Source organism: Kogia breviceps, chromosome 6, assembly GCF_026419965.1.
Source record: "Kogia breviceps isolate mKogBre1 chromosome 6, mKogBre1 haplotype 1, whole genome shotgun sequence".
In the NCBI taxonomy this organism is placed as follows: Eukaryota; Metazoa; Chordata; class Mammalia; order Artiodactyla; family Physeteridae; genus Kogia; species Kogia breviceps.
In genome coordinates, this window is record NC_081315.1 from 20,543,720 (window position 1) to 20,556,071 (window position 12,352).

The window sequence follows — 12,352 nt, forward strand, 5'->3', positions numbered from 1 at the left end:
ACTGCTTTTAGGTTATCTTTTCACTTTGATAGTGTCCTTTGATACAGAGTTTACAATTTTGAGGAAGTCCAATTTATCTATTTTTTCTTTCATTGCTTGTGCTTTTGGTATCATATCTAAGAATTTATTGCCAAATCCAAAGTCATGAAAATTTACTCTTTTCTTCTAAGAGTTTTGTTTTAGATCTTCCATTAAGGACTTTGATCCATTTTGAGTTGTTTTGTATATAATGTGAGGTAGTGGCCCAAATTTTTTTTTTTTTTTTTTTTTTTTTTGCATGTTAATATCCAGTTGTCTCAGCACCATTTGTTGAAGAGACTGTTCATTCCCCATTGAGTGGTCTTGGCACCCTGTTGGCCATAATATGTATATGAGCTTATTTCTGGACTCTCAATTATATTCCATTGGTCTGTAAATTTATCTTTATGCTAGTACCATACTGGTTTGATGACTGTAGCTTTGTAGTAAATTTTGAAATCAGAAAGTATGAGTCCTCTTTGTTCTTCAAGATTGTTTGGTTTTTTGTGCTCCTTTGCAATTCTGTATGAATTTTTGTATCTTCCATTTCTGCAAAAACAATCATTGGGATTTTGATAGGGTTGGCACTGAATCTATAGATTACTTTGGGGATCATTGCCATCTTAACAATAATAAATCTAATCCATGAACACAGGGTGTCTGTCTTTCCATTTATTCAGGACTTTTTTCCAGAAATACCTTGTAATTTTCGGTATACAAGTTCTGCCACTTCCTTGGTTAAATTTATTCTTATTTCTTTTTGGTGCTATTATAAATGGAATTGTTTTCTTAATTTCATTTTAGGATTTTTCATTGCTTATAGAAATACAACTGAGTTCCCTAGTGGTCTAATGGTTAGGATCCCAGGTTTTCACTGCCATGGCCCGGGTTCAATCCCTGGTCAGAAAACTGAGATCCTGCAAGCTGTGTGGTCAAAAAAAACCCCCAAAACTGACGTCTTGACTTTTGTATCCTGCAATTTTGCTGAATTATTAGCTCTAATAATTTATATTCTATATCACATCCGCTGCAAATGTAGTTTTACTTCCTCCTTTCCAATTTGGATGACCTGATGTTTTTTAATGTCTGAAATTTTTGCAACTCAATTCCTACTCATTGTACCATGTTCCTTTGTACTTTTTTCCTTTCTGATTTTTAACTGTGAGCTATCATTGAGTCCCCGCAGAGTATATGTTTGCTTCTGCCAGCACTGGGTTGCTCTGATTTGGAACTTTAAAAACATCAATCTTCTGCTTGGGTTTTCTCAGACTACCTATGTAGTAAGATTTAGGGCTACAAATCTTCACAAAGGCCAAACTATTATTACATATTCTGAGAGAATATTCTCCTGCCACAGAGCATCAAAATTCAAGATATGCAAACTCCCCATCTTATGTATTAGGGATGGGTTTAATCCTGTTTGAACACTCTTTGGATGCATTCTGGGCTTTGCAAAGGTCATGAAAATACATTTCATTGGTTCTTCAAGTGTTTTCAAGATGAATGCTAGTTTCTGATTATAGTCAGCTTCCTTTTTGGGTTCCTGTTTCAATTTGGTTTTGGCTTGAGTACTTTTTCTCTTGACTTTTTTTTTTAACACATTTTTTAAAAATGTTTTTTCCCACGTTTAGTTGCTTTTTCACAGGAGAGATGGTCAGTGTAATCATCTATACTGACAGAAACTGAAATGTCTGTCCACTCACTGAGGTGGCCTTTAGTCAGTCAAGGTTCCATTAATTATTTTTCTATAGTATACTGAAGTTTTTGGTTTTTGTACTTTTGGAGTTAAAGAAAAACAAGGAATACTTTTGGCAAAGTCTACCATTTAGCTCATAGTCATCTATTAAATATCCGACCACCTAACAATGTGCCAGGCAGTCACCTAAGTCATGTAGGGGAACAAAAGAAAAATCCTATTCTTACAGAGCTTACATTCTGGGGTGAGGCTGGGGAGTTAACAGTAAATATTACATTTAAGGTGGATATTGCAGAATATGCCACGGTGCACTCTATAGTGGCGGTGCTGTGCTGTTATTTTATATAGAATAGTTGAGAAAAAAACACTGATGGGTTGACATTTGAACAGAGACCTAACAGGGAAGAAGGAGCCATACTTTATCTTTGGTAATTCCAGGTAAAGGGAAGAACAAGGGAAACATCTTGAGGTAAGAAAAAGCCCGCTGTGTTCAAGCCTCAGCAGAGGCCTGTGTGACGGAGCTGAGGAAGTTGGTGGGGAAGAGTGATTAGGGAAGTAAAGGTGGTGGGAAAAGTCATTCCAGCCTGTAAATTGCTTTTAGCATTTTGGCTTTTGCTCTGAATGAGATGAAAAACCATTAGGTTTGGAGCAAAGTGATAACACTATCAGATATGGTTTAAAAGGAATATGCTGGGTGCTGTGTGTGGGATAGATTACTCGCAAAGTAAAAAGCAGGGACACTACTCAGGTTATTGCAAGAATCCAAGAGATGATGTACATTTAGACCACCGTGACAGCAGTGGATATGGTGAATAGGTAGATTCTGAAAAAAAAAAAAAAATTTAGGTAGAACTGACAGAATTGCTGTTTAATTTTGAAGTGTGAGAAATCAAGGTTAATGCCTAGGTTTTGGGCCAGTGCAACTAAAATGTTTGTACTTACTGAGGACAAGAAGAGGTAGGGGTGTGTGTGTGTAGAAATCAAGTCAGTCATCCTTCAGATAGCCAGATGGGATGATGAATAGGAAGTTCCTGAATAGGAAGTTCAGGAGAAATGGCTGGTAGGTCAGCATATCACAATGGTTAACTCTGTCCTTAAGCAACCAGGGCATGAAAGTACTTCATGGTTTGGCCTTACTTGACAATACTCAAATTTGATATGGTAAACAAGGAATCGAGGTTACATAGAGGCTCAGACAATAGTAAGAATGAAAAGTAGTTATTTCATAAAACCATTTTCTACAATACAGAAAAAAATTGAGGGCTCTTAAAATTTTTTAAATACATAATTTCATCCAGAAAGTGTACAACTTGGGAAGAGATAATCGACAACGGAATGTTAAAACAACATATTCCATGTAAAAAAGCAACTATCAGGAACACTGTGTACCAGTTATTCATTAAAAAATTCTTCAAAATGAGGCAAAGAAAGAAACTAGTTTAACAGAGTATCAGGAAAGAATGCAAAATATTGGTTAATTACTGGGGAACTGAAAAAAACACTCCACTAACTGCAATCTTCCTAGTCTTCCTAGAACTTTTTGACCTTTCAACACAAGTTCTTCCATAACTTTTATTTTGGAGGGGGAGGGGCTGTCACGTCTTAAAATTCTGGTCCAAATACCCTTACTGTTTATTTTTCCATATACTGGGAGTAGAAAGTTTTAATAGCTACCTTAGGGTATGTTCAGTATCTTCTAAATTCAATGAAGACTGCTAACACCCTTAACATGACATCTTATGTTTTCAAACCACCTCCCACAGCCCCCCAAAAGCTTCTTAGGCCACAGAATGAGACCAGGGCTCAAATCCTTGTTCAGCTAGGTAACTAGCCAACTTTAGCAGGAAACCTCTTGCACCTGGTTACTCATTTTAACTATTACTTGACTACTGGCTGAATTATGCATACCCAGAATAGTTAGATCTTAGTTATAAACTTGAATGTCACTGGGCTAGGCTGTTACTCAAACTAGTTCACTGTAGGATGTTAATAAATATTAAGTAAACATGTAAATCAACCCACAGTATTAGAAGTATTACGAATCTGTCGTTAGAAATGTAATACTTGGGCATACAGTATAACAAGTTCTCTTACAGCCATGAAACATCAAGAGTAAAATGAGTAAAATCATCATAGGGTTGGAAGTATCACTGCTGTAGTCTATTACAAGGGAGAACTAGGAACAGCCTTCACCTGGATGGTTTTTCAAAACAGGCCACTGGGTACCATTCCATAGTTTCTCAATCAGTAGGCCTGGAGTGGGGTCTGGTAACTTCCATTTTAGAGAACTTCCCAAATGATACTGATTATTGCTGGTCTTCAGGTCACGTTTTGAGAATCACTGTTCTAAATTCTTTACAGACCATAGTTTTTGTTATAACTCTAAGAAATTCAAAAATAGAACTAACACACAGTATTAAGTTAAAGTGTGGATTTCATGTTAGCTGGAATTACCGAGTTAAGACCAGAGTGTCTTTAAACACAGACTTTAATGGTAACAATCCTTTAAGCTCTGTTAACCTTAGCTATTACAAGTGTTATGCAGATGTCACTATTAGACAATATTTAGTGACTTGCACTGGGTTCCTCATAAAATAGAGACAAATTCACTTAAAACTGTAATCAACAATCATTTAACAGTTCTGTTATGCCAACACAAAACATGGCTAATTTGAGTCACTTCCAAAATCACTAACACAGCATGATCAGTATCTGAAGTATGTCAACTAAGCCATTAAAAAAAAAAAAAAAGTGAGTGTTTCACTACCCCTGAGACCACCAGTTAACTGTGGTTCATACTTTAAAAAATTGTGAGTACACCCACACAAGAAAGCAGAGTAGTACGTTATTTTTTTTAAGTCTGATTATCACATTGCAAACCTGCCCAGGAATAAAAATGAGTCACTTAAAATATAATTTATCATTAACAGGTCAACTGGACTATAATTCCCATAGGTTAAGAGAGACTTAAGTATTTAAAATCTGAGTTATGCATTAAAAGACATAGGAAACAGGAAGAACCAAAATCAATTTTTAATCTAATGATCACTTCAGTCCTATACATGGCACTAGTAATATATATGGGGGTGGGGGGAAGGACAAATTCTTGGGATTCTTTTGAAGGTTTCATTGCAGATGATCTCAAGTCCAGTGTTTGTACATTCAAAAATGTTGGTTTTCCAGGTACTTTACTGTTCTCTTAAACCTGGAGAAGCCTTTATGGCTTATTCCCTTAGAAGTGACATACGAAATATAGAAAGCATCAAGTCAAAGATACAGAGAACTGGACACATCTACTAATCATTATGACAATAGTTTAAGGAAGTCATCTCTATAAACACTTAAGGGCTGTCTATGGCTAAAAAGGTCAATTTGAAAGCCAATTAGGAATCCAGAAGCTCTGACAAATATGTTTTATTCGTGGTTGGCTTTTAAGAAAGGATATGCCTACTATAAAAGCTGTTATTTTGAGGGAATCTCAGTATTCTAAAAATAGAGCCAAAAAAAGTTTCTTACCTTGTGGAGAGGTATGTTACTAATTTCTCATTTGTACTTTGAATCCAACAGTTTTAACAGTATGACATCTACCCTTGAATTATTTTTAAAGCAAAAGATAAAATGAAAAATTCACTCATTGGAAAATTGTATTAACTGGATTGATATTTCTCAATGAAATGCTTATTACAGAATTAACAAAGCCAAAACATCTTCGGAAGGCATGCATTTCACTTTCAGTTTAGAGAAGAACCTCAAGTCAATAAATCATGTCCAAACTACATATTAAAATGTTTATAAAAATCAAGCTTTAACATTTATTTTATATCTAACTTTCCACATCTGTGCGCAGACAATAAGATTGCACATAAGTGTAAGCAGTGCAAAAATGTGGAAGTGGAAAAGTCACAGATGTGCTAGAAATCGAATACAGGACTGTAAGAAAGCAATGGACAAATCAAAATAACTAGGAAAAAGTAATAAAACTATAGCGTCAGAATTAGGAAGGGTGAAGAATGATAATGCCCTTGTTACTACAGAAGTTAAATAAGTGGCACAGATAGCACTTGTCAAACAAAAAATAATCCAATAGCATTGACTTTTATTCATTCATGTTAAGTCACCTGAAATGATATCTGTTGCATTTAAATGCTCATTAATGTAAATGGCTGAACAAATTCATTTTAATGGATACTCACTCCATTAAAAAAAAAAAACTCAATATCCCACATAGTTAAGTCACTTCAACATAGCCTTATGACAACTCCCACACCAAAACAGTACTTTATTTTGTAAATTTTGACCCATTATTACTCTGTTATGGTTTTTTCAGCTGTCAAGTGTACAAGGTGAAGAAAAAATTTAGTTAGATGGGGGTTGCACCTGGAAAATAAATTTCTTAAACTCCATATACACGTTTCAAAACTGCTGGGTCCCAAGTCCATCTATGAACTCCCGGGCTGCCAGTATCATGTGCAGCATACTAAAGCTACACTATCTGAATAGCTTATTAATTCTGCATAAATCAGGTCAATCAATGTGTCAACCTGTAACAGACTGCACACTTTTAACTGAACATGGCAAAATATTCACTCTCTAGAACTTTACATCATCATTTGATGTCAAACAATGAAGCAAATCCCAACAGTATATACAAAAAACAGCTTTGCATTTACAAAAGATTGTTTCCCATACTGATTAATCCAGGCAGCTAACTCATTGGTTTATGCAACTTTATTGAAGAAAAATAAATCAATTACTAGCAGAGCTATTAGTTGATCACTCATCCATTGACAACTTGCATCATTTATTCAGTGCTATATTAAACAGTGTATTGGAAGATAGATTAACTAATAGCTCCAAGCCTCCTAACAATTTAAATGAAAATTACAAAATGTTTGAGACCCTATTTTGGAATACAAAGGGTGTTTGACTTCCAATTTCCATTCTCTGTAGAACAAGAACAGGTCATTCCTTTATTGACATGCATAAAATACATCACATTTTCTGTTCTGCTGATGCTATAAATTCAATACCAATTCTCCAGCCACATCAGTTATGAGCATAAAGTATATCATGTAACCTCAAATCTCTAACAGTGGAAGGCTTACACAAGAATGGATGCTGCTAGAATAATGCTGCTTCCTGTGATGTGGCAACTGAGCATCCATCTCCCTCCCCCTCTGATGATTCTTCAGCATGTTAGAGCAGTGAGGAATGGTTTTAGTCTCATAACCAAGTTAGAGTGAAGACATTGGCCACATAATACACATGCTCCATTTTTAAAAAAAATTCTGAATCTTGGGCAACTGTTCTCTTGTAACTACTTTACAGTTTCTAAAAGCAGTTATTGTCCAAAGCTGGAAGAACTTAAGTCTTCTCAGATGAGCATGTGAATGAATGGAGGGAGGTAAACAAAAAATAAAATTAAAAAAGATGAGGTCTGATAGGGGAGCAGCCGGATAAGAAAATCAAAAAAGGAACAGTAATTTAAAGTTTATTCCAGCTATAATGCAGGTTATTCTGACTTTAAGGTAGCATCACATGGCATACTTCTGAGTCCATTCCCGAGATATTCTGTTGTACCTGTAAATAAAAAAGATGTTATTTAAAAAGTTAAAATAATTTTTAATACTTAAAAGGGAAGGAAAGAATCTATTTTACCTCTAGACTCACCAGGCAGTCACCTTTAATGGCTATGATTAGAATAAAGCCAACAAGGAAGAAAAAGCACTGGTACTCAAAGCACTGTAGGAAACGAGAACTTTATGCTTCAATACAATGTCCTAATACACTGAAAGTAGTATTTTAATAAACACATAGAATGGCTAACAAAAATCAAAGATCTTTTGTCTCCTACCACTGACCTAATGTTCTATTAGAAACTCTACAACTAGTATCCATTCCAACAAATTTTAACATTAAATTTTTTTTTTTTTTTTTACAATTCATCAGAACAGCAGATTCTGTGTATCTATAGCAATTTCCATTAAAGCCAGACCAAACAATGAACTAAAACATTTTAATCTGAATCCTAGACTTTGAAAAGTTACTTGACCCTGGATATTATTACCAAAAGAGAAAGAAGACGCCTTTGAGACTCTGGCATAGGCCGAAAAGTAAGACACTGGGTAAGGTGATAAAAGAGCAGTAATTTTCAAGTTGAGGTGGGTGTGTCATGTGTTAGTCAAAACCACGTTACTTTTAAAGTGTGGTGATTGGCGCTAACAAACCCCACTTGAGACCTGATGAAATGAGACTCTGGGAGTACAACTGGGGGCATCTGTTTTAAAAGATCAACAGGTAATTCATACATGAGGAGCAAGGTTATTTATTACTGAGGCAGATCACTAATACTGATAAAATGCTATCAATTTCTCCTTGTATTACAACCATGCCACAGGCTACTTACCCGAACAAATAATGAAGTGATAACTTTTCGAAACAAATATATAAAAGGGCATAGGAGAACTTTTGATTTGTATTTACAGTTTGACCTCTATAAAATATAAACTCCATTTCAAACCGAGAACTAAACATAGTTCAACCATTTTTCTAACTTTAACATATAAAAATTCTTTCCTCCAATTCATGGTTACCTCACTTAAGGATACCTCTTGTAAAGCCAGCACTTTATAACAAAGGTTTTTATTTAGCATACGGGGAGCCACAAAGTATAGCTGACACTAATGCATGCTTGTCAGTAATGAACATTTAGTATAGATGGTGAGGCTTAAAAGTGTTTCTCCCTTACATTGTTATCTCTTGGCAAAATTTTAACCAAGTTACCACATTCCATATAGTACTGAAGTTTAAAATATACCAATTTTAAAGTTAAAATTTAAATACTGTAGTAGTTTGAAAAACTAAAGTTTTCTTTCTTACTGGTGCTAGATAACTGGTTTGCCATGCAAAAATACTCTCAAGCAATGACTATTGAGTATACTTTCACGCTAAACAGAGATCAAGCAGTTAAATATACAGTTTTCAGAAAACTGCCACATCTGTTACCTTTTGTTAGTTAATACAGTGCCTTAACGCATGCAGCACTCAAGTGCTGGCAGTACCATGAATAAGCGCACCATAGAGTGCAGATCCTCTTACCCTACAACATAGCGTATTTCTCTGTCCACTCTCTTGCTAACCTATTGTACCTAATTGAACAAGTATACTTAGCATTAATTATAACATACAAAAGTTATAATGGTAAAGTTGTACATAAAGAAGTCAATATATTAAAAATTCAGACCAAATTTTTACAACAGTACAGATATATTTTTTCAAAAACATAATTGGGGTGAAGAAAAAATACCTTTCTTTCTCAAAACAAAGTGACAAAACGTTGAACATGTTAGAAAAATAAAACATTTTAGACGGGCTATTTATTGCCACATAAACCAAAACCTAGTAATTAAAAAAAAAATCACATTTCAATAACTGGCTTTCTGCACATTTCAACTATCATCTTACCAGAAATAAGCATCAAGTCTTCTTGGCGTTGCCATGACAACTTAGGGCAAAGTATAAGCCTAACTCATTAAGAAAAGCCATTTTTTATACTGTTTTCTTAAACTAGTACATACTTACTTATCTCTGTCTGTTTTATAGATCCGTGCAATCTCTGGCACTAGGGGGTCATCTGGGTTTGGATCACATAGCAGTGAACAAATGGATAAAAGAACTGGAAGAAAATAAATGCCTGTTACCCATCATCAAGAATTTGGATATATACACGTATTTAAAAACATGTATTATAAACCTCAATCTTCAAAAGATTTTTATTAGTTTATACCTTAATCTCCATAAGACATAGCTTTACAGAGATTCTGCTTTATAGGAGACAAGTTCCTGGTAGGTAAGAAATACTAAAGATAGATCTTTCCTGGCATCAAGTTTACTGATTAGCTATAAAAATCTGCCAAAATCAGGGGTTCTAAGATAGTCAAATGATGCCATATTAGTTTATATAACTTTTTTTTTTGCTGTGCTGCAAGCCATGTGGGATCTTAGTTCGCCAACCAGGGATCAAACCTGTGCCCCCTGTAGCAGCAGCACAGAGTTCTAACCACTGGACCACCAGGGAATTCCCTGTATTACCTTTTAAAATAGTTAAGTGGTATAAGAATTTAAGCAACTGGAGTTTCTTGATACTCTGCAGGGTGGGGGGACCTTAAATAAAAATATCTGGGGAACATCTGTGCAGTATTATTCTTAGCTGTTTGCCATGATAAAAAAAAAATGCACTTTCTGTCCTGCTCTTGGGGGAGTTTCACAAAAATTCACAACTGCCCCCACTGACTGTATGTTTTGTCTCCCTGAATTTATAAGGTAGAGACCATATCCCAAGAGTATTGGTTAAATTTAACAACGCCAAGATCTATTACTAAGTGGGCCTTCAACTCTAGCTCTTACCCTGCCCTGTTCAAAATATCAACTTAAAAGATGCCAAGGGCTTCCCTGGTGGAGACACGGGTTCGTGCCCTGGTCTGGGAAGATCCCACATGCCGCGGAACAACTAAGCCCGTGAGCCATGGCCGCTAGGCCTGCGCGTCCGGACCGCAACGGGAGAGGCCACAACAGTGAGAGGCCCGCATACCGCAAAAAAAAAAAAAAAAAAAAGATGCCAAGCATCATGGAACGTGTACCTAATTCATTTTGAATGTCTGTTATGTGCCACTGTGCAAGGTTTTTATAAAAGATATAAAAACTTAAAGTGGTCAAAAGACAACATTATTATCACACATATAATTTTAAAACCAAGTGCGGGGGCAAATATAAAACTAAACCCACATTTATAGAGAAAGTGTTCAGTATTACAGTGCATTCCCAACGATGGTTTAAAAAAAATAACCGGGAACCTAGTATTAAAGCTTTCTTAATACCAGGTATCTGGTGTTTAGAGAGCCTGATCTGAAAAGAAATTTGAATGTATCAAAGAGGGTGAAAAATAGGCCTAAAATTATGCCGCACTTGAAAGAATTACAGCAGCATTCACCCAAATTGTTTTTCTTTCCCACCGCAAAAAGTATTTCCAATCAAATAAAATTTTGGTCCCTTTAAGGAGATTCAAAAGCACTGTACAAACACATGACAGGCTTTATGATGTCCTGCCTTAAAAAACAAATGACAAACAAAACCAGTTTCACTTTGCATTTACCATACTCATAAAAATAAAACTTTTGGTAAAACACTATTAACTATTTCAAGAAACAATTTGGGGAATGCTGCAGTAAGTACTCAGCCAGAAATTGAGAATGCTTCGAGTTAGCTGCTATCCTCAAATATCTGAAATACTGTCATAATTAGCAACATTAAAAACTAATTTTGTGTACTAAGGAATGCTAAGCCAATACCAAAAACTGAAAATTACTAAAAGGCAGACTTCCTTCCCATTTAGTAGTTTTGTGTTAGATGATTTTACTTGTGGGGTAAAAGCGACAAAAAAGCCACCAGAGTCATTCAAAGAGTAAGAGATGGAGAGACACTCCATCTCCATCTGGGATACTGACATGGAGACTGGACAACCTATTAAAGATGTCACATAATGGATTCCTATTAAAATAGAAGAGCAGAATTTATCTACAGACCTTCCCAAGACTATACATTTTAGACTATTATTAGGTAGGAACAACCTACCATGATCACCAAACACCTAACTAAAGGTTTTTAAAAAAGGTTTTTTATCTAAAAAATAAACACAGGAAAGCAAAATCACAATATTTCTATAAGAAAGCTCAAGTTCCAAAAGCTCTGTTAACTTTTGGTATATCATTTTAGCTAAAAGGCAACGAGTGAATGAGATGTGCAGGTGGCTTGGGACTGAAAAATACTGCAGAAATCAATTAAAATAAATGTTGCTACTGTTATTTGCAAATAAATGCCCCCCCCATTTGAATGTTAACTTCTTCCCACAAAATGTTTTTAAATCAATACTGCTAAAGAGCTAAAATGATGTAACTTCTTGTTCCTCTCCCCACCTTTATCAAAAAGTTGTCGTCATAAAAATACTCAGAGAAGTAGGCTCAAAATTAGAAAATCAGCCTCTCAAGACTCTCTAAAACTATTTTACCTTTAGAAATAGTTAAAGCAGGAGACCACTGTGATCTTAGAATATCGAGACAAATGCTGCCATTACTGTTAATATTTGGATGATAAATTCTTGTTGTAAATGCAACCTAAAAACAAAAACAGAAACTTTAGGTGTTTTTCCCAAATAAAAACAAGCACCCTAAACTTTGGCAGAAGACTTTAGCAAGACTCAAAATACTGTTAAAATTCTAAAAAATCAAATAGCTAAAACCTAATTAATACACCTAAAAGGACCAAATATTACAGAAACTGGTTTCTATATTCTGACCAAGATCCCTCAAGGGCTCCCCTATTTTTAATTAAAATGGAAAACACAACTTTGGGGCAAAAATTTTATTGTCAATGATATGGTGGGTTGCTCTGAAGGTTAACTTTTGGCCCTACCATATCATGAGTATCAAAGAGCCATTTGAAGGGTATTTGACAGTCACTTAAAAATAAGAAACTTCCAAATGTAAACCAAAACACACAGGCCAGCTCATCTAAGGCATCGATTAGCCTCCATTTCCACTGTACATAAAAAACACAAATTTGAATCACAAAGGCATTTCATCT

General features: G+C 35.2%; 1 protein-coding gene across 1 annotated transcript in view; it reads right to left on the reverse strand.

Annotated features, from left to right (window-relative positions):
• Positions 1-4,731: 4,731 nt before the first annotated feature.
• UBE2D3 (ubiquitin conjugating enzyme E2 D3) overlaps positions 4,732-12,352 on the reverse strand; it is a 30,110-nt gene continuing 22,489 nt past the window's right edge. The window contains 3 exon segments of the mRNA XM_067035553.1: positions 4,732-7,294; positions 9,296-9,389; positions 11,778-11,883. Of these exon segments, the coding sequence (XP_066891654.1) occupies positions 7,249-7,294; positions 9,296-9,389; positions 11,778-11,883 (246 nt within the window). The 3' untranslated portion in view covers positions 4,732-7,248.